At 38.6% G+C, this 26,024-nt stretch overlaps 1 protein-coding gene across 2 annotated transcripts in view; it reads left to right on the forward strand.

Annotated features, from left to right (window-relative positions):
* The window catches only part of GALNT18 (polypeptide N-acetylgalactosaminyltransferase 18), a 175,393-nt gene extending 150,674 nt beyond the window's left edge, over window positions 1-24,719 (forward strand). For both annotated transcript variants that reach the window (XM_054390463.1, XM_054390464.1), the window contains 2 exons: window positions 15,447-15,611; window positions 24,463-24,719. In XM_054390463.1, coding sequence (XP_054246438.1) covers window positions 15,447-15,611; window positions 24,463-24,609 — 312 coding nt within the window. In that variant the 3' untranslated portion in view covers window positions 24,610-24,719. The remainder of the gene's footprint in view (window positions 1-15,446; window positions 15,612-24,462) is intronic.
* Window positions 24,720-26,024: the final 1,305 nt, after the last annotated feature.

Below are 26,024 nucleotides of genomic sequence, written 5' to 3' on the forward strand. Positions count from 1 at the left end.
TCATTTTAGACATACTCAGTAAAGGGCCTGCTTGCTATGGCAATTGATGTCTGTTAATTTCTTTCAGTGGTTTTGATCATAGTAAAGTTGATAGAAAATGTGACCTTGTTTACAATGGAAGCAAGTCTGGTGTTAGTTTTTTGCAATCCCTTTCAAAGTGGAGAGTTCTTCTGATGTATGCCTGAGAAGCTAAATCCAGTGAACACATTTTCAAAGCTGCAGCCTCTTCAGAATCTGTGCATCAGGGATGCACATTAGAGTAAGTACATCAGGAAGCTACAGAGATATTTTAAAGGTTTCCAAAACGAACTAGTCCTTTCTTGGTTTAGCTTCATATTGAAGATATGTTATGGATGAAGACTGTAATGCATCATTTCATGTTGTGTATTTTCTGGTTTTAATCTTCTCCCTTAACTTTGATTCTGGCTAAATTCTCATTATTTACTTCAGTGCAGGTTTCCAGAGAAAGAATCCATTAATCTGATTTCTAGATTTGGAGTAAATTTTGTACTGAACCATTTGCTGTAAGTAAATTATTTCTGTACTTGCTGTGGTTTGATTCAAGAGGCTTTCTGTTGATACACAGGTATTACCACCATTACCCAATCTCTTGTATTGCTTAGATCAATCCACATTCAGTATCTATTGCCTGGTGAAAGAGATTCTCTGAAACCGAAGAGCTGTTCATTGGCAAGTGAAAATCAGAGGTGTTGAATTACTAGCTTTAATGTACAAGTATGTATCTGATCATTTGGAATTCAAAAGAGTGAGCACAAGAGGTTCATCTTCAGGTTTCAGAACTAGTATAGGGGTTTTGTGCACTACACTTCATGGGTTAAAACCAAAAGCGAAGAAACAAAGCTGTAGAACTGCATTATTCTGGATCAGAGGAAATATCCTTTACATCCCTCAATCTGTAAATAATGGAATGGCTATTGCTGCTTGTTTATTTTTGTGCTTGAAACTATGGAGTATAAAAACATCGTGTATGCCTGTGAGAACTGAGAGAACTGATCACTTTGAATTGAAACTCCAACCATAGTGAAACTAAACAGTTGAAAAGCAATCTTTTTTTTTTTTTTCTAGGAGCAACGTTGATTTTCTCATTTGGGAGCATAGAGCATTTAGGTATCTTTTGAGAAATGGTTTTGTTTCAAAGAAATTTTTTCTGTGTTTTGATAGACTGAGTAGAATTAAAAGACTTACAAATGTCTTAAATGCTTCTGAAATCTATATTCTTGCCAAGTGTACAGGATTAATGCTGAAGGTGAGCATGAATAATGAAAAAGGAAAATACTTCTATGAGCTGTGAAACCAGAGATCTGGCTAAAGTAAGTAATCTTGACATTCAGGTTCCAAGACCTGAGCTGAAGTTGAAAAGCAAGAATTCCGGAAGTAGTTCAGTTCTTTTGAGTGCTATGGTATTTAGGACCAGAAGAAAAAACAATAACTTGAATTAACTGAAAGCTTCAAGGCAAGAAGGCAGTAAGAAAACAAAGGTAATTTTCAATTAATATCAGCTAATAAATAATCATATTTCTCACTGAGAAATGATGGCTTGATTTATGCAGGTAGCTGCAGCAAAAGAGTCAGAGGTAACTTCACCCAAGTGCCACAGATGATGTGTGTTTGAAAAAGCAGATGAAACCCCTAACTTCAAAATATAAGAGGAATAAAAGCAGTTGCCTGTACTGTGCCCTATCTGTTCAGTCATCCACTCTTCTAAATAAAGGGGCAGTGGTCATCTTGCAATGGATAAGACTTCTTCTAAGCTAGCTGTGCCATTGAATATTCCACAGTAGCACTTTTGCGTACATTACAGGTTTTGCTGAAAAGACACAGAAGTGTAAGTTAACCTTTAATGGGAGAGAAGATAGCAAATACTGATCAGAAGTAATGTCAGAAGGGTGCTCAGAAAGTGCTCTCAAAGATGTTCAGTTGGAAAGCTTTTGCCTGCTAAAGCAGGATTTCCACAAAGGCACTAGAAACTTCAACTGGCAAAAATTCTGATGTAATTTACCTAGACTTGATAAACTTAGCTTTCATCACATTATTGCAGAAGAGAGTAATGGATCATGTCAGCAAAAAATAGCAGTAAGCAAACTTTTAGAGTGCACAGAGAAGTACCTGTGGGGCCCACAGGGAATGCTTGTGCACAGACACAATAGGACTGATAAAGTACCACCTCTGTTCTCTCCTGTACCATACAGCTTACAGGCCTAGGGCTTTTTCAGTTGGGTGGTTTTTACAGCAGGCTCTTCCTAGATATTTTTTCCCCCCCTCAATAATTTATAAAGTATTTACACTTTGTTTTATGTATCATGATACCAATACCTTGTGTGTTCTCTGCATTGCTTTAATTGGTATACTTAGCTCAGAGCCTGTGGGTTATCCTTTTCATCTTAAATCATCTTGCCTCTTGATATGACTAGATCCTACTTTAGTATCATTATCATCTTCCTTGGTTATCTTGCCCACTGTTTATACATCTGTTACTGATATAGGAGGAGAGGGAGAAATACCTGCTGTCTCTGTAGTTGGAGTAGAAACTATTTATTCAGCATTTTGTTAAATAGGTGATGCTGATGCAGGAAAAGAGGTTAAGTGGAATATCAAAGGAATTGGTTTTCAGGCTATTTAAAGTCGACATCCTTTGATTTCTTGCATTTTATAAGACTCAAATTATGGTTACTGAGCTTGTGATGGTCACTGTAAAAACTTCCCTCCCTAGTTCACATCTTTAAGGCAACTTGCCCATAATATCTGTACTAAAAAAAAAAAGGCATTGAAAATATAATTGAAGCAAACTGTTGTGAGCAAGTGCAGTGCCTAAGAATTTTGAATTATCAGAGCATTTCAAGTTCTCATGTAGTATTTAATTTTAGAAGAGATTAGAGTTGTTAGCCTGAATATTATACAATAGTTCAAAACTATTCCCATGTGAGAAATAAAAAAGCACATATATTTTCAGGGGTTTGTGTGTGTTTAAAAGTATGCAATTTTTTGTATGGATAGTTTTGGACAAAAATATTTCAACAAGTTAAAGCATCAAAATATTTCAAAACAGGAAGGTGAAATATTACTGAGCTTCTAGATGACAAACCTTGCACTGGATTTTGGATTCACACTGTGCTTTTCATGTTGAACACTAAGCCAATTAAAGGTGACACTGCTTTTCATACTTGGTTCAGGCTTACAGGGGGTTAAGGCTTACAGCTAGTCTGTTGCATACTCCAGTGAGCTGGCACCAAAAGGCTTTGGAGTTAACACACCCAAAACCACACTGCCTGCTGTGGTTTTGAGGCTGTTGCTGACTTCTGCAGTGGTTTGCTAATAACACTGATTTAGGTGCCTGAAGATGGATCACTCAGGGATCTCACTGAAGCACTTTGCAAATGAGCACTACTAGTATGGAGTGCTGAGTGGTGTTCCTCACCATGGGTACTAGACCTGCTGAAAGTCAAGGGCTGCTGCAGAGGAACCAAATATCTTCAGAAAGATAGCTCAGCATCAGTGACATCATTGTATTCATTGGCTTGCAACAAACAGCACAGCAGCTGAGAACTTGCTAGAAGCTGTACCTTCTGTTCACGCCTCACAGTAACAGTGAAATTAGCTTCCCATTTCTATGAAGAGTCTTTCTCTGCAAGATGGAATAGGTATAAAAATTTCCATACTTCATCTGATTTTTATCTCAAAAATCAGAAAAGGACAGGGCTTTCCTTTGCTAAGTTGAAAATATATTTAATTAATGCTTTTGGAGAAATGAAGCAGCTGTGTTGGGTACCTGCAGTGTCTCATAATCTAATACTATTTCACATTTTGTAAGTGCATTGATTTGAAATAGATAAGAGTTGCACATTATGTAGCAATTATTAGTTATCTATATTTTAAGGATGTCTTTTTTCATTGCAAATTGTCATTTCAATCAACAGTTTTTAAAACCAGTTGTCACTTAAAATATAAATTCAGCATAAGTCCAAGATACTTACTGGAACACATGTATGGCACTTGGAGATTGATGTTGTAGTAATTGTTGGATGGTTGTCAATTTAAACATTCTTTTGATTGACGTGATACTGTCTCATCTGTTACTCGATCAGAGTTAAAAGTTCTGAAGGTCAGGTTTTTGTTTCTCAGGTTCTTTGCAGTATGTGAATAACTGTTAGAGAAGGTAGTTCATACCATAGATGGGATTCACTTTGTAATTTTTAAAGTTTTATTGATAATTTTATTATGTCATTCCAATAATTGAAGTCATCCACTGGCTCATTTAGAATTCATGGACCAAATTCAGTCCCCATGAAAGCATATTTAACTCCCTCTGCAATTACATGAGCCATATTACTTCCACAGCATTCATTCAAATTCTGATCAGCAGCTCAGCTTAGTTTCTCTCATTGTTCACCATTTGCAGAGCAGGGCTTTGCAGAAATGTTTATGGGATGATTGTATCTCCAGTGTGTTTCTGTGAACAAGGGTTTGGTTTTTTCTCCTGCTCATTAACTATCATTTGTCCGATCAGGAAGCAGAGAGTATCAGAAATTATTTGTTCACATAAAATCTTCAATGAATATTTATGAGTAGCTGAAAAAAAATCTGTACTGATTTGTAAGCCAAGAAAAGAGCCATGTTTGTCACATGATTTATTTGAACTCCTCAGACTAGCTTTTACAGGAGTTCAAACTACACCTTGTTGTATTTACAAATTGAAAATTTCTCACAAAAAGAAAACATGGGATACTAAAGATTTTAATTTAGCATTTTTTATTTCCAAGAACCAATGACTAGAAACTGAAGCCAACTGGATTCAGAATAAGGTGTGTATTCACATCAGAGCAGATGACTAGCCATTATAAGGAGCAGTGACGGTAACTGCTGAAGTCATCAAAGCCAACATGATTCTGGAAACTGTAATTAAATAGGATACAAGTAAGAGGCAAGCAGATGATGTATATAATAGCCCATAGTATATGGAAGATCAAAGTAAAAAAAATAACGGTCCTCTTTGGCTCTTAAATCTACTAACATGTCAGCTAAGTGGCAATCACCGCCAGTACTCTGAATTTTGATTCTGTTTAGAATGCCCAGAAATAACACTTACTGTTACAGTAGAACAACAATGGTACGCCTTTAAAGAAATTGGGGTGGTTTATCATGGTTTTGTAAGGTCAAGGACTTCATAACTTTAAAAATAGCTGCTAATTTTTTTACCCCCACACTTTTCTTTTGAATTGTGATTAACCAAATGATAGAGAGCTATCTCTGCTATACCAGGTTGGGTCTCCATAAAGGCTTAGAGCAATCCAGTGGAAAAGCTGATGGATGCATTTAAGTTATTCAGGTGTTACTACAATATTAACTTTGTATTTGTTTAGCAGGGAACTGCACTGGTTGTGAATACTGGAGCTTTGTTGCTCTTGCTATGTTAAAGATGAAGTGATTTACTCAGCATGCATATTCCATTCTGTGTTTATTTTTAGTGCTTTCAAACTCTGAAATTAGCCTTAAAATTGTGAGGTCTGCATTGACTGACTCACTAATGAGTTTGCATCAGTTTGGGAAGGAAAAAATAGCAGTACAGCATATGAACTCACAGGGTTTATTAAAATAACAGGAAGTTAAAAAAAAAACCTGGAGAAAACAGAGATAGTTAGTACAATAAACCTGGAATTTTTGTAGATCATGCTGCTTTGCATTAAGTATGGAGGTCTGTGACCAAAGAGTCACAGAACTTGGTATGTAAGGGGATGATGCCAATGATGGTGATCAGAGCTGTGAATTTCAGGTTGGGTTTTAGTCACATCTGTTTTATGTTAACACAGAACCAAATCCTTGTAGTTTTTAATTCTTACTCAGATGTGTTTGGATGGGGAAATCTTCCATTGTTGCAGCCAAAATGATCTAATACCTTTGTATTCATGTGGCATAATGCAATAAAAGTTTTCTGTGCTGTAGTGTGCCTGCAGTGTTTTCACTGTATCAGCACACAGCAGGTACCAGGTGACTTCAGAAGGCTGTGTGATGTCAGTGTTATATAAGCATCATGGAATTAGTGCTACTGAATTATGGCAGTGACTGCCTCAGTATGTGGGGTTTTTTTTTTTCTGCCTAATATAGTCATGATACTAAGTCCTTTCACCCACTGGATCGATTTAAACATCCAATTTGACCTCTTCCTTGCTAACAGCTTATGACTTTAGAAGTTCTGGAGCAATCAGGTTGCTTTTTTTTCCCCACAGATTATATTTTTTATTTCAATGTGATGGGTAACAGGAGTAATTGTGTTTGTAAAAATGGATTGTGAGAATTGGGACCTTCTTCAGCACTGAAGGCAAATTTAAATATGAACTGTCAAGTGAGCTATTCTGCCAGATATGTGACATACTTGGTTAATACTCTGCAGGACCTAATTTCCCTAATTTTCATTGTTTTAGAACAGTCAAAACAATACTGTAAAATGGATTTACTTAGAAGTCCTGAAAGAACTATATTATTTATATTGCAAATACTCAGTGACTCTTAGTTATGAGTGACTGATGTGCCTTGTTTTTGTATTAATTCTAAACTGCAAGACAGAGGGCTTTTTCTTTTCCTTAGGTCTGTGTCCTGCAGATACCATTCTAGGAAAAATCTACTGCAGATAATAAAATAAAGGCTCTTAAGAGAGGCAGAAAATCTGTGACATAATCTGCCTTTCATGATGAAGGCGGCTTAGCCTTACAGCCTAGTGATAGCTTGGCAGTCTGAAGCTTAGCATAGCTTTAGCTATTCAGTGTTGTACTTGAAGGTCATTTAGACAGCCTGGGTTTAGAGCCATTAGTTTTACTTTACTGCCTCATCTACCTCATAAGCTGTTACTTATAAACACTGAGCCCCTTCTGCTTGGCCTGTGGGTTCCTGTAAGGCCTCTGTTTCTATGCAAACCTTCACAGGATGAGTGAGGGCCTCAGAAATCAAGTCCTAGTGAATGAAAACCAGAGGGAGATACTGTGATATTTGCACAAATAACTGATATGCTTTTTGCCAACCTGATTTGTGCATGGGGCACAACATGAAGTTGGCAGTGTTTTTAGTCACAGGAGAAATTAAGCTCACTTGGCCAAGCGCAGTAAGACTTCCTGCACAGCTAGCACAGTTGAATTGGCATGAGTGAATTGGCAATTTTCTGCCTTTTAAAGAGATTTACTTATTTATTTGTTCCTAGTCTAGAAAGTCTTTTTAAACGCTAAGTAGTTGTGGCAAGAAATCTTGATGTATGGTTATTTCTAATGTACTTCTTCATTTCCATCTTTCCCTCAAAACGTGTCATTAGCACTAAAAGTACATGCAGTCGTGAAAACATATCAGGGGATGCTTTCCTTTGCCCTTTTCTTGGGGGACCAGAAAAGCAGAAGAGAGCAGGAATCTCAGGGATGTCAGCACAGTATTTCAGCCTGAGACACATTTTTATTTTATTTGCAGAGTTTTGTACACTTTGCAATTTATTCATGAACACAGGCAGGATCGAAGCTACAGTCTTTGCATGAGGCCACAGTATACAGGCTCTTAATTTAAATTCTAGATGCTGACTACTTTCTCTCAGTGTCATTTGCTGTCACCCTGCAAACACTGAAGCCACCACTTCAAGGCATTTAGGGGGCAGGATAAGTGCCATTTCTATTAAAGCACATGTATTTCCCATTTGCCTTGGAAGGCTTAAAAATGTTTCAGGAAAGAAATTTTCTTTTTCTAGTCCAGCTAGATACAATTTCATGAGCTTCTGTCAGTCTCTCCAGAGAGACCAAGAAGGAAGACTGAAACAAATAGTTGAAATAGACTTTGTTGCTTGAAATATGTCCTCTACAGCTAAGGAATGTTTTTCTTTTTGTAGGCAACTGTAGTTAAGGATTTGCTTTGATTTTGATGCTGGCCATTTAATGTATCAGAATTTTCTTCAGCTTAATGGGCTTAACTTGGTGTAAGAGATGAAATACTATCAAATGTGCCAGGGTGGGAATGCTGAATAACTTTTCTTTGCTCTCCATGGGGCTGAGAGCTGCACCAACCTGCCACTCTCACTCCTATCCAGTGAATAACCATGCCACAGGCTCCACTTTGTTAAAGCAGTTAGCACAAACTTAATACTGAAATGTAAAGGATACTTCAACCTTTTACAAAAAGAGAAAAGCTTAACTGATGATGACAGAAATTACAGCACAGAATGGTACAGGTGCTCTTTCTTTTCCTGATGGTGAACAGTCATGTAGGCATCATCAGTATTCAAACTCATCCTAAGTTAATAAACTGTTGTGAAGATGACTGTTAAGTCACTTAATTAAAGTAAGGGAAACCACAGCACAGGCATCAGATGTTTGAAATTCTGTTCATAATATGACAAAGTGCCACTGGTGCTTTGAAATATTAAATATGTGGCAACTAAACCTGGCAGAGATTTCATTTATTATAGTTTATTAAAAATAATGCTACTGAGCATGAAAGTGAGCCATGGACAGTATTTGCCTGTTCTGTATTTATAAACTGTATATGACATGGAAACATGGGGCAAAGCTGCCTCTGCAAACTTCAATAGTGCCAGGGGTTTATTCTGAAAACTAATTCTAACATGGGAAAGGCCTACAGAAGCATCCACTGAGCAGCTCAAGTGGCAGAGCTTGGTAAGAGAACTGCACTTTCAGTGGTAAGGAAATTGCCACACTGAATGCTCACACAATACACCCACAAGGAGTAAGCCTTTAAGGTGGAGTTCCCAGATGGTGATAGGTCCCAGTCAGCCATGCAACGATTCCTGAAGCCACACAAGAGACTAAAAACTGAAGAGCATTGTCTGGGTGAGCGTTGTGTCTGTACTGAGTTTCTCTCATGCTTCTGCCCCTAAACAAACTAAAATTCTTTTCCTTGTTTTGGTGTTTGAGGTTCTCTGCTGCACTGCAGATGTCTTTTCAAGTAGTCGCAGATAGACCAGAACATTAATAGTGCTCCTTATAACTAGTGCTGCTCATCTCGTGGGTTGCCATATTGCATTCCAAACTAATTCACGAGTTAATAACACCCATAATAAGACTTTTAGAGTATAATTATTTAACACGAGGCACTGAGAGATTAGGAATTCAAGTGGGAGGTTAAAACTGCTGCTGAAGGCAACTGCTAATAAGCTCAGGTGAAACCTTCAGAGTTTCCCTCTTGTCAGAGAGCCATTACAGACAGTGGGATGTCTACAAGGACAGGCTGAGAGAGTTGAGGTTGTTCAGCCTAGAGAAGAGCAGGCTTTGGGGATACCTTGTTGTGGCCTTCCAGTAACAGGGACATGTAAGAAACCTGGAGGGGGACTCTTTACAAGGGCATGTAATGATAGGACAAGGAGTAACTGGAAGAGGGTAGATTTAGATTAGATGTAAGGGAGAAAACATGAAGGCTAAAGAGGGATTGATTGAGGCAGGAAAATCAAATTTTAGGTAGGACAAAGTCACAGGAGTTGTAGGACAGCTTTTTTTTTAAAGGGACACAGTTGTTGATGCCAGAATGGTCCCAATTTTTTTATTATTTTTTACCACCTTTTATTTTCTTTTTCTGTGGAAGAGTCAGTAGAGGTCCTGTGCAGAGATAAGAGCAAAACCAAGACAAGCTTTATGAAGTGAATTGAGTAAAATTTAAATTTATCCATGTCTTTGTAATTCTGTAGTTACCAGAATGGGGTAAACTCTGAATGTAAGTACTGAAAGCATATGTAAAAACAACTGATAGTTCTATTTAATTAAAAAAGTGGAGCTTAAGGAAGAGGATTTTTGTTTGCTTGTTTTAAATAAACCAAAGCAGAATACCAAAATAGGCAACAGCAGAATTAAGTATTCTACTGCAATATAAGGTCATGAATTTAAATGAAAAAGTCTGGCATTGAGTTCTTGTCTCTTTTCTATTAAAATAGTATGTTAATATTTTGGGGGTTCTGAGCACATTGGCTTTATTGCTATCTAATGTTGTTGCTTTGAGTTCAAAAGTTAATTAGTGCATGGGCATGAAGAGCAGCAATAGGTCAATAATAGATATGCTGGTAGGTTAATTCAGTAGACACAAACTTGAATGCCAAAGGGAAGGAGTGAGTAGTTTCCTTCTTGCACACAATTTAGGTCTAAATTATGATGTTACTACACTTGGTATACAGCTCATCTCTAAGACAAGTATCATAGCTCATCAACGTGGACAAAATATTGTTATTATTGTTTTAAAATTGTATCATCAGGCTGAAAAACCTACCTCAGAAAAATAACATGAATCTTCTGAGAGCTGACCTATGGTTTTGGGGTCACTTTCTCTAATTCTCAGTCCATCTTCTTGTGCTTGTACTTCAGCAGTATTCTTTTAGGGCAGCACAAGATGCAGATATTGCTGATTGTGGGTACAGGACAGTACCACCTCTATCTCCTGTCACTTTGTGCATGAATAGCAAACGGTAAAACACTTTATCTTAGTGTATATTTTTGTGATATTCACAATGAACCTGGATTCTCTCAAGAGGTTTCTTATCAAAGTTGGAATGGAAGTCAGGAGCAACCACTGATGGGGGGGAATGGTTTTAAACTAGAGCAGTGTCTATTTAGGTTGGACATTAGGAGGAAGTTCTTCACAGTGAGGGTAGTGAAATGCTGGGAAAAGTTGCTCAGAGATGTGGTTGAGACATTCATGGTCAAACTTGATGGGGCCCTGAGCAGCCTGATCTAGTTAAAAATCTCCCTACTCTCTTCAGGAGAATTGGACAAGATGACTTCAAGGGTCCCCTCCAACCTAGTGCATTCTGTGAACATAAATTGCCAAGTAACAGCAACGTTAGTTAAGTTTGGATTTACTGGGATCCATCAGACTGCTCTTTATCTGGAGTTGTAGTAAAGTATGAGTCTGTTGTGAGACTTTGGACCTAATATGTTAATATACTATCTCTGACAATAAATGACTTCATGGATTTGTTTGAAGGATAACACGGTTCACAGATGGAACAAAGCACTGGTGAATCTGATCTCTTGTGGTTCTTATGCTGAATGCAGGGCAGCAAATAAATGCTGCTGGTGGTGAGCATTACATTTTCTCATTATAAATGCAGAGTCATGTCCCAGTCTCCAGCGTGATTTCATCTGGGAACATTGCCATCAGGATTACAAATGGCTTTCAGCCTGAAAATTGGTGTGTATTGCTTTAAACTTCCAGTGGGGAGCTGGCAATTTATCCTTCAGATAATAATCTTGTGTTAAGTTGAACATCTTACTGCAACTTTTTGCTACATGATAAACTGGCTCCTATGAATAATTTACCGCAAATGGTAACCCACTTCAGCTCTAAGTCTTTATCAACTCGGGTGGCTTTTCAAAGTTTAATAATAAACTTGCAGCCAAAAATGTCATTACACTTCAAGTCAGTGGAATTTCTGTGGTAACTGCAATAGGAATTGACTTCTCAGGGCAATCTTCTTGTGACTAGGAACTCTCCATCACATTACTGTGAGGACAAATCCATGTGTTTGTGTTCAAGTAAGCCCATTTACTTTTCTTTCTGCTCTACAGCATCATGGGGGTTTCTGCAGATTTTTATTTCATGTAGGTGTTTGAAATATTTTCACTTGGAAAAAGTCTGACTGAATTACCTGGGCCTTCACTGCTCTCCTGGCAGATGTAGGTTGTATCCTGGACTACACCACTGCAAGACAGCATGTAAGATATGAGTATCCTACCAAAATTATTAGGAGACAACAATCAAGTTGGTAATTTTTTAGAAAACACAGCAACATCCTTCAGTTTGCCAGGCCCTGGCTGACTGGATGATCTTTTATCCTTGAGCTGGGGGAAGGGAGTCAGGGACTGTCCACAGGTTTTTAGAAAACTCTTCTGGGAAATTTAGCAGGCTGCTCAAGTAGCATCAGCAGGTCATATGTGCATTTGGTGTGATCCCTCCACCAGAAAAATACAGCAGTCAAATTACCAAGTTGTGCAAAGTTTTCAATTCTAAAATAAAATATGGTATTATTGGATATGATTACTGATAGTAATATTAATGATACTAATACATGTAATATACAGGATCATTGGTATCAATATTACTGGATGAGAAAAGCAACTTCCGAAAGGTTAGAATGACTAACTCCTACCATACCACAGTCTGTTTCAGTTTGAGGTTGTTCGTATATGCCACTGCAGAGCTAAAAGTGCCTTTCCCAATCCTAGGTGAGAATACAGGTTTTCACACCTCTTTTTCTAATTTCAAGGACAATGAAAAACAAGGTGATATTAGCAGGTAGGGTGAGTTCTCTAAAGATAAGCAACAACTTGCTAATTATCTCTATTAAGCATAATTAAGCATAATTAAGCATTTGATTGTTCTATTTCTGTACAGTTTTGCCAACAAGCAGAATTGTGTTAATTCCCCCTCCCTGACAGAGCCATCATTCTGCTTCTGCCCAGAAAGGTACTCAAGACTGAACCTTTGTTGATGAAATATAAAAAAAAAAAAAATGCTGGTAGAGTTGCACTATGAATTGGACCTAGGAAGATGAAATTATTACCTTCAGGCCACTCTGAGAAAGGTTGATAATAAGCTAATAAAAACAGCTCAACCCTGAGGGTTTGCAGGTACAACACTATTTTTGCACAAGGAAACCTGAGCTCTAGCATGGGCTTCTGGGAATGACAGTGAAGCCTGCTCATTTGCTGTCAGTGACTGATAACTACCTTGATTTTCTTCTACCATGTTTACTTTGGTGACCGCGTGCTAAAAAATAGAATTAACAATCACTTCCTGTTAGTACAAAGCAGAAATAGCTGACTGTCCCACTGTACTCAGCACTGGTGAGGCTGTGCCTTGAGCGCTGTGTTCAGTTTTGGGCACAGCAGTGTGAGACATTGGGATGCTGCAGTGGGTCCACAGAAGGGCTACGAAGCTGATGAAGGATCTCGAGAGTAAGCCTTGTGAGAAGTGGCTGAGGGAGCTCGAATTGTTTAGCCTGGATAAAAGGGGGCTGAGGGGAGACCTTATTGCTCTGTCACTACTTGAAGGGTGGTTGTTGAGAGGTGAGTGATGGTCTCTTCTCGCAAGTCACAACTAATAGGACAAGAGGAAATGGCATCAAGTTATGCCAAAGGAGATTTAGGTGAGGCATGAGGAAAAACTTCGATACCGAAAGGGTTATCAAAGACTGGAATAGGCTGCCCAGGGAAGTGGCTGAATCACCATCCCTGGAGGTGTTTAAAAGCCATCTAGATATGGTGCTCAGGGATATGGTGTAGTAGTGGCCCTTGTAGAGTTAGATAATGGTTGGACTCGATCTTGCAGGTCTTTTGCAACCATAGTGATTCTGTGACAATTTCCCTCTCATTTTTCTAGTAGTAATTTTACATAAGTGGCAAATGAGCTGCAACAAAATGTTCATCTGTGAAGTCAACGTATCCTAACAATCCCTTTTAAAGATCATCTTGATCTGCCTTGCTGTATCACTACCTCAATATCTCTCCACAAAAAAGTGTCTGGATAGATCTTAAATATATCTAAAATAATTCCTGTTGGTCTGTCTGGAATGTGTATTCTAAATGTATAATCCTTTTCTAAAGCATTAATTTCATTTACAGGAATGTTAATTATGTAATCTATGAATGGAGTCTGTTGGGCTGTGGTTTTGATTTGTCTTTTCACAGTTCTTAGTATTTAAGTTTTTCAGTCAGTAATAAGCAGCCATTTTGGAAACGTGCTCTGCTAGGTTCTTTTCTTCAGCCTTCTCTTCTCCTGTAAGCCGTGACTCAACTGTTCAACATTTCTCTCTTCAGACTCTTAAAACCTAGACTTCACCTAAGTCAGATTTCTGTTATTACTGTGGGGTGAAGAGACTTAAACTTGGTGAAGGAGGTCAAATCCTTGATTGGTATAAACCATTAATAGCAACTTTTTTTGCTAATTCTAAAATTAACTTTTATGCAAATATGTCAGTTTACATTTGCTGCAGAAGTCTTCCAGGAGGGTAAACAGATGACATAGTCTTGCACAGAACCACCATTTTGATCCATATTTAATCCCTGCATTGACTGATTTCAGTGTTCAAAGTTGCATTTTATGTTTAACTCCTCAATCTATCATCAGTCCTCATTGTTCTGTTTCTCTGCTTTCTCTCCTACTTGCAATTAATACTTTGTCAGAGCTTTCACAAATAAGAATACACACATATAAAAAACACATCAACATCAACAATGAACACCAGCAAATGGTACCATCAACCTCTGGGAACAGAGCAGATTCCCAAATACACAGAGCATAATTTCCACCTCCCCTTTGTTACAGATGCATAGAGTGGATACAGTCAAATGATGGATACATACATTTGATGCTTCTGTCCGTATCTTGTCTGTTGTGACTCTGCTTCTACTAGAGTTGTCAAAGCCTTACACCTACCCTTATCGGGTGAGGCTTCTAAAGTACAGTGTTGCCATTTCATCTTTCTCATGCTCCTCTCAAGCAAAAGGGCTGACTTTAGCAAAATAAATTCTATTTGTGATTAGCAAACAGACAATCCCAGTGTGTTATCTTTCTGAGTTTATATGTAACCTGTTATCTTCAAGGGGAGACATTATCAGCTCTGTCTGGCAAGCTCACTTTCCTTCCCTTTCTTTTTCTTTCTTCTAGAGAAACCTCCCACTTATGTTTGTAGTCAGAGTGGAAAGAATTGACATAGTACAATAGTCTCATGCCTTCAATCTATAAGTGTAATCACTGAGGGCTGTGAGAGCCAGTGTCTGGTCCCATTTTCCAGGCTCTACATGTGTTGACATACATAAAATAAAATGAGAACAGCATGAAACATGGCCATTCTGTTCTCTCTCCTGCCATGTGTATCTGTCTGTCACCAACTGCTAATAACCTTTTATTGTGTATACTGGATTCTGGTTAGCTGCTTTAAACTCGTATTTTAGCATTTGGTTGTAGAAAACCTTCACTGATCTTTGTCATATAAAAGACAGAAATCCTTCCTACTGAACTGCTGTGCTGCTGTTTCCTCTTTCCTTGCCTCTCCAGTTAGGTACTATCCTCAAATGAAACAGAATGATCAGAGCTGATGGCAATACTCAAACTAACCCCACTTCCTGATAGAGGCTGTACATCTTGCTCTTTGAAGACCCACGGTGCATGACCATGGGAAACAGAAGTAAAAAGGCACATGATGAGATAGCTTCCCCCCCCCATATTTTCTATTAAGTAGTAAACCAATGATTACATGTTGGTAACAATTAACAGTTAATTGTTAATTTAGAACAACTTTTAAAATGCTGTGTTATCTCCTGCATGAAAGGAAATAAATCAAAAGCCACTGCAGGGTTAGCCTACTGTGATTCAGAGAATTTATCTTTGCCATTAGCTTTTTAGTAAAAGTGCTGCTTCTGTCCAGAGGCCACAAATCTTGTTTGTGCTTCCTGTTGCAGAATGTTTATTACACAAGCAATCAGCAGCTCCATGTGGGTGTTCTGAGTCCCACTATCGACGATGATGACAACAGATGCCTGGTGGATGTGAACAGCAGGCCCAGGCTCATTGAATGCAATTATGCCAAAGCCAAGAGAATGAAGCTTTACTGGCAGTTTACTCAGGTAATTCTTACTCAGCAGACATTTCAGAAAGTTCAAAGCTTTGTTTCTGTAACCAAAGTGTAAGTAATCTATTTGCTTACTAACAGAACAGAACCAGATATATCCTTGCTCTCTTTACATGGAGTGAGGAAGCTATGTTTATATTTGATCCCAGCGTCAGCTACCTCCAGGGGTAATATAACCTGTATTAAATTTTCTGAGTTAACAGCAAATTATTTGTTTCTAAATCAGAGTGACTGTTACAGAATTATTTTAATTACAAGGAGAAAAAAGTTATTTTGGTGGTGTCAAATGCAGAGTGACCTATTTGGGAAAAAGGAACAAAGTTGTTGTTTGGGTTTTTTTGAAGTAGCAGCTCAGAAAAGGGGGTGTGAGTGGTGATCACAGCCTCATCATGAGCTACTTTTGCAGTTCCTTACTTAAAAGTACTAATGCTTTTATGTGTGTGTGTGTGAGAGAGAGAGAGAGAGAGAAAAAGAAGTGCAAGTGAAGGCTGAGAAGTGATTTTTCAGTGATGAGAATGCTGACAGGACACTAAGTCCAGGCCTGGTATCCATGCTTCATAACTGATTCAATAATACAAGGGAGAAGTATAAAAAAGCCACTAAAGTTCTGGTGCTAGAGGACATTCTCTGTGGTCTAATGCTTATGGAGATCACTCTTCCAGGTAAGAGGAAGAGGCAAGGTGACTCAAAGCATAAAGCATATCAGTGTTTCCGCAGAGGGACATAGGTTATCTGGAGACAAAACAGGTTCCAATGGTTGGAAGCTAAAAGATAGCCAGATTTGATCCTTCAGAGAAAGGTAAGATTTTTCTAAGTGAGAATTAAGACATTGGAAGTTTACTGTGTCAGGTGCTAACATGTCAGTTGCTTACGATAAATAACATTTGATTAACATGCTTTCTAAAACAAGCACCTGAGTTAGCATCTGTGAAAAATGTAGTAGCTGGTGTGAGCTGGAACTGATCACAGCTGCTCCTCTGCAGTTTTGAGGCTGCCAGTCTGGCTGTGTACTCCAGCCCATGGACTGAGGCTCACCATTAAGGTAGTTTTATTCCTGCATTTTTTTCTGTACTATCCATGTGGGTTTGCAAATATGTTTTCTGCCAGCTCATTAGGTTGTTTTACTTTGACTTCAACAGCTGTGACCAGTATACTTTAGGGTACTGGTAATACAGTTCAGCATCTACCTTAGAGCAGAGAGCATTTGGACAGTAATCAGAAAAGCATACTATCAACATAATTGGTAGTTATACTTGAAAATAATCCAGTTCTTTTGTCTTTAAAGCATAGCTCTCAAGCAGACCTTAAATCCCTAACCTGAAAAGACATCCTAGCTTTCACTTCCAGTCTCCTGCTGGGCAGAGTTTTAATTATATATTCTCTCAAATTGCAACAATAGTCTCATTATGACAGGGGCTCACTGTGGCCATCTCTGCACTTAATTTTTGGTACCATTTCAAATAGTATAATTAATATATTTAAGTAGCATTTCAGCAACATTTCAGTGCTGTCCACCTCTTCAGTGAATGCTCTGTGTAACAAGCCATTGGTGACAATTAATGGTTTCTACTACAGAATACTATGGCTATTTTGCAATACTAATTATGTTAGAACTGAATTGGGAGGCAGCAGTAGAATGCATTGATATTTAACTATTGATCGTTCAGAAATAGTCTTTTAACTGCTTTAGGTTTGTCTTCTGTCTGTATTTCCATGCTCCAAATACAACCTCCCAGTGAAGGTGCAATGCTGTTAAACTAGACTCCATGGACTGTACTTAAGTCTTCTACAAAGAAACTTCTGTCCAGGAGAAGTGAAAGCTAATTAGTTGTTTCCTTATGATAAATTCAGAGACAAAATAATTAAAAACTTGCTGTTCAAAAAAGGATTTTGGTAATACCCATTGCAATTAAAATGCCATTATTTCACAACATAAAGCATGGTACACAGCCCTTGTCTGTTCTGTAAGCTAGAAGAAAGCTCATGAGTAATCAAAACTTGCCAAGATCAACTGATTAACTCTATCTGAAATGCTCCCATTTATTCTGGTGAGAGAATGTTTCTATGAACAGAGTGGAAGCTATCTGGAAAATGTATTGTTTATGACATTTTTAAGCTATGGAATTCATTTTCCGTATTATGCAGAGCAGAACTACTTCAAATAAGCAAGACTGTAAGTATTGATGCTTATGTAGTCTTTAAGTTTGTGAAATACTAATTAAAATGTAAATACTGGCCCTAGTTAGTTGTGGGTTTCATAGCAGCTTCCTGTGGCTGCAGGTATGCGTTAACTTCTCTGGATTCTGTAGCCATTCAGTAAGAACATCTGATGATAGAGAGAATTAAAAATACAGCAGTGCAAGTGGGTAACAGAAGCCTGTCCAGCTTTTTGGGAAAGGGCTTCTCTAGATAACATTTTTCTTCTCCTTTACATTACTGAAGTGTAATATAAGATAAATCCTTATGACAAAAAGTAGAAAATAGGGTCATCAGATAGTGGTCTTGCTTCTACTGTACGTCTGTTACAGAATTCTTTAGTTCTTAATTGGCATCTTTGATTAGAAGTGTGTGTGTGCACATACATATATCTCTGTGTGTTTATAGATCTCAAGCCTTTTAAAAAAAAATATTTGGTTTGGGAATGTTCAGTTGTGTGGCTACCTCACACCACCACAACCTCAAAACAGGCAGCTGGACTCAGACACTCAGATGTCCGTTGCTCCCTTGAGGACAAAATAACCATTTGATGGGCATTCATGAGGAGGGAAGCAGCACCTCAAACTGTCTTCCTTATACATCATTCTGGCTGACAGGACAGAGGCCTGGGTAGATTGTGTGGGATCTGTCTGTAAGGGACAAACTTGCACTGAGCATTCAAAGCCTGTACTCTGTGTTTGTATAGTCAGGATCCATCTGAGCAGATTTTCACGCTCCACAGTTTTGTACAGCTGCCAAATGCAACAACACCAAATAAAATGTAGGCTTCAGTGACATTCTTCCTTCCAAGGCTTCTTCAAGTGTTTGTAACTGTAATTATGTCAAATTATGTAAATCAGTCCTGAAAAGACTCCCATCAATTGGGTAGTATTCCAGAATTTTATTGTTCAGGTTACTTGTCAAGTCTTCTCTTAGGGAAATGTTTATTTTGAGCATACTTTTATGCTAAAAAGTCTTCTAGGTATTTGACAGTTACTTAGTTCAGTATGTCTCACCACTTTTTCACTTAATCAGAACAAAATTAGACCATATAGCAAAACAGTAAGTAATCACCAGAAATTACGTGAGGCAGAGAGGACAGAAACACAGGCATTACATGGTAGTAAAATGGTCAAAATTTTACTAAAATGTTAATTTAAACATGGTATCAAGGAAACTGCTCTGGCATCATGAACTATTTTTTTAGTGCTAAGCAATTAAACCTGCTCACAGCCTGCAAGCTCTTCAGGGCAAAGAGCAGGTGCAGTGTGCTGGCCCCAGTAGTCTGCTCCCCATTGTAACTGAGTGCTTGCAGGAAACAGCAGGGCAGCAGCATATCTGCATGATGGTCACTGTCCAACATGCTCAGCAAAGCTGCTGTCCTTGGCACTGCATGGTGACTGGGTTACATGGGCTGCTGTGTGAGAGAGAAGGGGCTCTGAGCTGGAGGAGATGGAGGCCAGTGTACCTGGACAGATAACTTCCTGGGACACCTTTCAGTAGAAACTGCTTATGGCTAACACCACACTCTTCTGAACTGACTCTGTGATACTGCATGCTAAGACATAGCACATTAGCACATTCTAAATGCTGTGATTAGGTTTTTGAAGGGATTGTACTGGTTTGGGGTTTTAAGAAGATTCTCAGTCTCCAGTCTGCTTGGTTCAGGTTTATTGCTGATTGATAGAAAGGCATCTGAGACATAATGCCTGCCCTGCAAATGAAATTCATCTCTTATCTACATCACCTGGGTGACATCAGGGCATCTTCAGCATGTTAGGATTTCTCCAGCAGCACAACAAAGGTAAATGGAGGAAGTCTTTGTGTAATTACTCCGTATCTTGAAATGTCTTCACATCTGTATGTAGTTGTATAGATAAGGCTGTTTCTTATGCTTCTCACCAGACTAGTTTACACTGTCACTGTGCGCTGTTGTGAGGAGTGTGACAAGTGAGGGCTCTGTGTAAAAAAGAGATATGAGAAAGGGTTTTAGCTCTGCAGTGTGCCCTATGAGATTATTCCTTTTAAGGCTGTTTCCTGTTGAATGCTTTCAGGTGGAGTAAAGTGTGTTGCAGTAATTCAACTTCCAGCCATAGAAAGGTGAGAAGAGCTTGCACCGATAGGGGTTTGCCATTCATCACAGACCTCATGGGAGGAGGAGCTGTGCAGAGCCTGTTCTCAGCACTGTCATATACCCATACCCACCAGCAGTCACATCTGCCTGTGCTGCTGCCATTACTTTTACATGTCACAGAGAATTGTGGTTCTAGTCAGTGCTGGAGGTTTCCACAGGAAATGTTTCAGTTCAGAAGTGTTCAGAGGGGTGATCTATGCTGTTCTGAGAAGCTGTAAATAAAACGTGTTGCTGACAGCTGTAATTTTCATATGCATAATTTCCCAAATATCATTGCAGGATTTGCTTTGGAAGGAAAAGGGAAGACAGAGAAAAGAAAATTAATTACTCAGTTATTACAGTATTCCACAGATTAAATGAGATCTAAATCATCATGCTTACTCGCTGTTACATAATAGATAAATAGATGTCCCATGTAGCTATATAAAGAAAGAATTTACCTTGTTACTTTTACAGCTTTTAGCCTTTGCCAAGCCATCATTCTGATTTATTCTTCCCTGTGTTTATCTTAGCAAATCAAAGGATGTGCAATACTACTGCTAGCTAGAACCATTACCCACAACCACATCCCAAACAAGTAAGGCAACACATGGTGCAAACTGTGTGACAAGATGAAACAGGAGGCATGTGAAACACAGAGAGAATCTCTGTACCAATTTCTTGTGACCTCTTGCTGAGCAGGCAGAGAGCAGAAATGGAAGCTAACACCATTAAACAGCAGTCACTTTCCTTCTAATGTCCACTCTGAGTTTTCAACCCATACATTAGCCAAGGACATTAGTGTGCAAGAGGGATTCATTTCAGTAGAGCTGTGTGTCTAAGGGAAGAGTGTTCCCCATGAACTTCTTCCATTATGAGAGCCACAGAGTAGAAAAACAGCATCATTAATTTATCAAGAACTTGAATTTATGCTGTACTTCTAATCCTAAAGGATGCAAATACTCTCAGTATGTATTTGCAGCATAAGACATGCTGTGCTTCTATACAACTATAATTATGCAGAGCTATCTGCCTGGCAGCTCAGAACAGATTGGTTGTGATTCTGTTAAAAGAAATACAAATTTTGATCCTGCAGGAGAAATATAAAGCAAACCAGAACCTGATTATTCAACCGATGGAGCCAACAGACTAGGAGGTTAAGGCCTGTATTTTCAGAGAGGCCATCTCATTTTTACATAACTAGTGTTGCCAACTGTTCAGTTTTAACCCTCAACCACAAAAGAGCATTCCACAGGCGCCAGGTGACCCAGTGCAGTGTTGGTGTATGGGTCCAATACATCAGCAGCATTTTCTTCTATCTTCAGCTCCTTTTTGCCCATTTTTGATCAAATAGTACCCTAACTTGCCTGTACTTAATATTCTACCTAAGTGGATAACTGCACAAGCTGTTACAGCTGGAGGACAAAGAACCTGAGCCATTGCTCTGCTTAGACATGAGAACATGACAGTTAATATTTTTCTTTTTGCTCTAGTAAATTTGTGCCTAACTCATGTACAACTTAACCAGTGTTCCTGTCATATGAAATGCTTCTGAAAAACAGATGTATTAGAGTATTTGGGGTTTATACTTCTTGAACTATGTCTTATTATAAGCCTACAAACTCTTTAGTCCCATGTATGCAGAATGGAATTGTTTAGGAGTACAAAAATCTTAAAGCATGCAGTCTTTCCGATTTTGAATACTTGACTTCGACTTACACATGAAAATATATATGCAAATCATGCAGGAAAAGTATTATATAGAAATATTAGTTTATAATAATGTGTTTTAACAACTGATGTAAAATTTACTTGCAGTTATACTGCAGTTAGGAGCAACCAAAAGTTCCTTGTATAAGTTTAGTCTTCCATTTGGAGTAATTTTCTGGCAGCAACTTATAATCTTTGCAAATAAGGTGTAGAACTTGCCAGATAGAAAGTGTGTGTGTGAATAGAACAGTAAAATGAGCTTTTAGTGGGTGCATTTCAAGGCTTTTCCAGCATATCACATTATGCAGTATTTACTCTCCTGAGGACTACATTTAAGCTCCAAAGACACTTGTGCTGAATTAATTTAGAAGGAAGTTAGCACATACCCATGTTTTTCCTTCAAAACAGATACCTTATTTGCATAGTTTAGCATAGAATTTTAAACACCACATTTATTTACAAAGAAACCATTTGTTCTAGTTCCACCTGATTTTTCCTCATTTCTTATGTCCAGATAGGCTGCATCCAAAAATCACAGATGACAGCTGCTGCTGACAAGGTACTATATGGCATCATAATGACAGACATGCAAAAGAGTAGCCCAATCCAGAATGCTTTCTTCAAATTCACAGATAAACAGCACTTACCAAGTGAAGTGGCAAGGTTTCAGGAGATAGGAACTCTGTCATTGGTCCCTTCCTTTGCACTACTGGACAAATCACTTTTCAGGTTGTGCATTCTTCAGCTGCAAGATGAAGGGAAGTATTTTTACCTTTAGCATATATCTTTTATTATGTTTAACTTCCTGGACTGTCATGGTTTGATCCCAGCCACCAACTAAGACCCATGCAGCCTTGCCTCTGCCCCAGTGGGACAGAGAGAAGAATCAAAACCCAAATAAAACTCATGAGTTGAGAAGAACAGTTTAATAACTAAAGTAAAAATTAAATATAATAGTAGTAATTGTAATGAAAAGGAAGATAATAAAAAGACATAAACCCCAAGAAAGACAAACGATGCACAATACAAGTACTCACCACCCACTGACCCATGCTTAGCCAGTCCCCAAGCAGCAATCCACCCCTCCTGGCTAACTCCTCCTCATTGAATTCATTTGGAAAAAAAATAAATAAAACTCACCACAGTGAGATCTAGAAGGCCAGAATAACTGGGAGAGGTATGGTGTGTGTTTGACATCAAGGAACAAATAGCATATAATAAAGCTTTGGCTAACTTACTATCCTAGCTTCTTCAGATTTCCTGTATGTCAAAGCAGGTTTATTGCTTACAGATAGCACAGAGTTTATGCCTCCACCAGAGACTCAAATTTAACTCCTGTTTTTAATAAGAATGTCAGTAATAGTTGTACAGCCATGGGAGAACACAAGCTGACTCTGCATTTCATTCCAGAGGTATGTTCAGATGCCTGCTGTATGCCTGTTTCCTAAAGTCAGCAATGCCAACTGCCTACCAAGGAGGGTTCATGGGAGCTTCATGTTTTGAATGTTGTAGATTATTCCAGAAATGGTCACTCTCTTTCCAAAAGCTGTAATTAAAACTTAGACCTTTCAAACCTGATTCTGTAGTACCTGAGCCAGGTCCAACAATTATTTGTAGAAGGCACTTCTCAGAGAAAGCACTTACTAAGTATTGCTGGTAGGACAGGAGGAGACCCCCAGGCACCTGTCTGAATGAAGCTGACCTTGTACTGAATGGCACCAGCTACCCTTCTCTGAAAAAGCAAACTCAGCACTTCTGTAGGATTTATGCCAATATCTTTGTGATTATAATAGAAATCTATCACAGATATGACTTTCTAATGCAAGGTATAAGCAAGACTTGAACAAAACTGATGAGGTGGGGGTGGGTGGTGGAGTTTTTATAGCAACTATTTTTTCCCCATTGTACAAATAAATAATTTAAATGTGGCTGCTCTTTTTGTGCTTTAGCTGCACTAATCTGTACTGACTTAAATTTACCAATTAAAGAATGGAGTGTAAGTCAGTAACTCCCTGCAACACAAGTCCAAGAAACTCTAGGGAAAGGCAGACCTTCAGACTTCTCCGCAAATTATGGCTTAGTAGAAACTTTGCAGACTCTGATGTGTACGAGTTATCTATTACCTTTATTTGACAGGATAGAGGGTGAAAGAATCAACTTAAACTAGGAGCAAAGGTTAAAACAAAATTTATGTTATCTACATGATGATTTATTTGTAATTTAAGTCTACAGTTAACTGTGTGATATCCCCAGTGAGGTAAGATTTGCTGCAAATCAACAGTGAAGGTAGGGCTTTAACATGGCAGTACTAAGATGAGAATTGATCAGAATCAATACAGAGGACTAGCACCACAAGGTTGTAAAATACACTACATTCTAGCAATCAAAGAATACACTATTTTTTTGCATTCTGTCCTCCATACAGGACACTCCTGGCCAAGGGGCTGGTCCTGTTTTGCCTTTTTTCAATGTTTCAGAGGTACAGCAGTGCCACCAAGCTAGGTGACTGGAACAAACAGGATTATTTTGGCTCACGGTTCAAAAGCACAGCTAGAAACACAGAAACCCCATCTCCCAAAAGGGTAACCAGGCAATAGAGGCCATCTTAAACTGCATCAGAGATTGAACCAGCCTGTGAAAAATGGAACCTTCACCCCTGATCCAACTGAGTGCTTATCTTGTCTGGAACTGAAATGTTTTTCACAGTAGCAATGGAGTTTAGTAGATTGACATTGCATGGTTCTCGAAGCTATACTGTCACACAGTATCATGCAACAAATCCACAGCATTTAATCCAAACACTTCTCTTTTTTCCCCATCTTTAAAGGGAGGTCCAATCCAGAACCGGAAATCCAAGCGTTGCCTGGAATTACAGGAGAACAATGAAAACGAATTTGGATTTCAGCTCGTCCTTCAGAAATGCACTGGACAGCGCTGGTCTATAACAAATGTCCTGAAGAGCTTGTCAGCATAGCAGACTAAATTTTTTACCCATTTCTTTTGCTACTGTGTAGCAAATATTGCATTGTTGCCTGCTGTACTGTATTCCTCTCACCTCCCACCCCCCCTGTTTCTTTTTTTTTTTTTTTTTTGTCCCTTTGATTTTCTTTTGTGAGCGTGTGGAAACTAGGTCTGTGGGCTGGAAATCAAATGTTTTTATTTCACAATGATGTTTTCATGGCATTTACAGAGCCATTGAATGACAGCTGATGGGTAGGCTATCCTAAAATATTTTACAACTGTAAATAGGAAACAAATGGAGAATATTTATAACTCAAACTTTTATTGAATAAAAAAGTCCAAACACTATTATTGTCTACTTGTCTCTATGGAAATCCATTTGGAAGCTAAGTGGTTGTTCCGTTGTTTTCATGAATCCAAGCCTGATCTTGATGAGTATCAATGTCCTCCAGACTTGTGGTAAGAAGTCCTACCCGCACACTAATACACTACTAGCAGGGAGGATTTTCTCCTTTATCCCTCAAGGGAGACCTGTCTAGGTCACCGTAGCTACTAGTGTGCAGAGATGGGGAGGAGGTGTGGTGTGGTGTGATGTGTATGGAGCCATAAAATACACACCCATCTCTTTTGCCTCACTACTACTATTAAATAAAACTACAGAGAGAACCCCCAGAGCTCCCCCTGGTTGAAAATTAAAAAGGAGGGGGGGAAAAAAAAAAAACAAAAACAAAACTTCAAAAGAAAAACAGCAGTTACTGCAAGGAATAAATGAAACACCCCTGACATTCCTCAGTGGGTTGGCCTCTGTTTCAATGACTGCATTTCCCTACCAATTGTTCATAGCTCTTACAACTGCCTTCTTTTTAAACACACCCTTCCCTGTCTACCACACAGTGGCTCCATCCAAGACCAACAGCAAGAAGTACAAATTCCCTCTACCTTTCTCTCTGCCTGTAAGGAGGTGTGAATCCAGTGCCACAACATCTCAGCTAAGACTGAAATGAGGGAAGAGAGAGGATGATGAGATAGAATACTAGCATTATTGGCCTCCTTATTTCCAGCTGCTTTTATTTGTATGTAAGTTCCCTCTTTTGTTATTCATTCCTTTTACTCTGTTATTTGTTCCCTTAAGTAACAGTCATAACCTCTTCTGGCGCTGGTTGTGTGCCAAACTGTCTTACTGACTGGCTTCCCATTCAGGACCAGTTAGCAGTATTGTTTCTTACAACTGTTTAGCAAGTCATGTGCACGTTAATTTTGTGTTCAACGTTCTGCTATACATAGTGACCATATGTCTGCTGCTCCGAGAAGAGAAAGCTGACACAGAAGCAAGAAAAGAGTAACAGCCAATAAAGGTGGACTTAACACCTGCACTTTGACTGGCTTCAGAGGTCCCTCAGGCGTGTTCAAATGAAAACTCACATTAAA

The sequence above is a fragment of the Indicator indicator genome, chromosome 21, assembly GCF_027791375.1.
Source record: "Indicator indicator isolate 239-I01 chromosome 21, UM_Iind_1.1, whole genome shotgun sequence".
NCBI classification, from domain to species: Eukaryota; Metazoa; Chordata; class Aves; order Piciformes; family Indicatoridae; genus Indicator; species Indicator indicator.